The sequence below is a fragment of the Pygoscelis adeliae genome, unplaced genomic scaffold, assembly GCF_000699105.1.
Source record: "Pygoscelis adeliae isolate BGI_AS28 unplaced genomic scaffold, ASM69910v1 Scaffold101, whole genome shotgun sequence".
NCBI classification, from domain to species: Eukaryota; Metazoa; Chordata; class Aves; order Sphenisciformes; family Spheniscidae; genus Pygoscelis; species Pygoscelis adeliae.
In genome coordinates this window covers 4,006,118-4,007,926 of record NW_008824238.1, presented here as the reverse complement: position 1 = coordinate 4,007,926, position 1,809 = coordinate 4,006,118, and the positions used below count along the sequence as shown (strand labels likewise).

General features: G+C 46.9%; 1 protein-coding gene across 1 annotated transcript in view; it reads left to right on the top strand.

Moving 5' to 3' along the window:
* The window catches only part of ZFHX4 (zinc finger homeobox 4), a 152,712-nt gene that overhangs the window by 24,910 nt on the left and 125,993 nt on the right, over window positions 1-1,809 (top strand). The window contains exon 2 of the mRNA XM_009335012.1: window positions 1-1,406. This exon is cut by the window's left edge and continues 1,236 nt beyond it. Coding sequence (XP_009333287.1) covers window positions 1-1,406 — 1,406 coding nt within the window. The remainder of the gene's footprint in view (window positions 1,407-1,809) is intronic.

The following is a 1,809-nucleotide window of genomic DNA, read 5'->3' as shown; positions in this document are numbered from 1 at the left end:
AGCAGAGCAGCCGCTAGGGATCACCCAAATGCCAAAGGCTGAAGTGAACCTGGGGGGACTGTCTAGTTTAGTAGCGACCACCCCAATTACCTCTGTGTCCCTCAGCCACTCATCATCTGAGTCAAACAAGCTGTCAGAGAGCAAAGACCAAGAGAACAACTGTGAAAGGCAGAAAGAAACCAACACTTTACATCCTAATGGGGAGTTCCCTATCAAAAGCGAACCCACTGAACCAGTAGAAGAAGAAGATGAAGATACATATTCAAATGAACTTGATGATGATGAGGTATTAGGTGAACTAGCAGATAGTATTGGTAGCAAAGATTTCCCTCTCTTAAACCAAAGCATTTCTCCTTTATCATCCAGTGTGCTAAAATTTATAGAAAAGGGTACCTCTTCCTCCTCTGCGACTGTTTCCGATGACACAGATAAGACAAAACAGACTGCTGCACACAGACATAGTAGCAACGTTACTAGTAACTATAGCATTAGTGGCAAGGACTTTGCAGATGCAAGTGCCAGTAAAGACAGTCCCACAGCTCTTCATCCAAATGAAACAGTGAGAGGAGATGAAGACAGTTCTGTTACTCCTCACCAGCACAGCTTTACACCTAGCACACCAAGTGCAGGTGACGGCTCACCAGGAAGTGGCATTGAGTGTCCCAAATGTGACACAGTTCTGGGGTCTTCACGCTCTTTAGGTGGCCACATGACCATGATGCATTCTCGGAATTCATGCAAAACTCTCAAATGTCCCAAATGCAACTGGCACTACAAATATCAGCAGACCCTAGAGGCCCATATGAAGGAGAAACACCCTGAGCCTGGTGGCTCTTGTGTTTATTGTAAGACTGGACAGCCTCACCCCCGGCTTGCCAGGGGTGAAAGTTACACTTGTGGCTATAAACCCTTCCGTTGTGAGGTTTGTAACTACTCTACAACTACCAAAGGCAACCTCAGTATTCATATGCAGTCAGACAAGCACCTAAACAACGTTCAAAATCTTCAAAATGGGAACGGCGAGCAGGTGTACGGTCACACAGCCCCGCCGGCTAATGCTGCCCTCAGCGGCTGTGGGACACCATCTCCATCTAAACCAAAACAGAAACCCACGTGGCGCTGCGAGGTTTGCGACTACGAAACCAACGTGGCGAGGAACCTCCGCATTCACATGACCAGTGAGAAGCACATGCATAATATGATGCTCTTGCAGCAGAACATGAAACAGATCCAGCACAACCTGCACTTAGGCCTTGCGCCTGCCGAGGCAGAGCTCTACCAGTACTACCTAGCCCAGAACATAGGCCTGACTGGAATGAAACTGGAGAACCCAGCAGACCCGCAGATGATGATCAATCCATTCCAGCTTGATCCAGCAACAGCTGCGGCTTTGGCACCGGGACTTGGTCAGTATCTCTTTGTCTTCTCATGTTAGTTTGTCACTTAGAAATACCAGTGCTCCAGCAGAAAATGAAAATCTGTTGTTTTGTTTTGCTCGTTATCTTGCATCGAGCTTTGTCTGTAAAAGCTAAATTAGTCATATGCTAGGTAATAGTTGCAGGAGTGGCAGAGGCATTGCAAGTTCAAGCAGAAAGCGGTAAAGGAACTCCACCTGCCCTGGTGGGCGCTGCTTTAGCCCCCTGACCGTGCCTGCATCCTTGCAATTCTGTTTTCCTCTCCTCCACTCCTGCGTGCAGGGTCTGCAGGTAGAGAATGAAATTAATTGATTATGTAACAAGGTGCTATCGAATTAACAAACTAGAAAAGATAAAGGCAGCTCTGTTTTCTGCAGTTTTTAATTATCTGAAT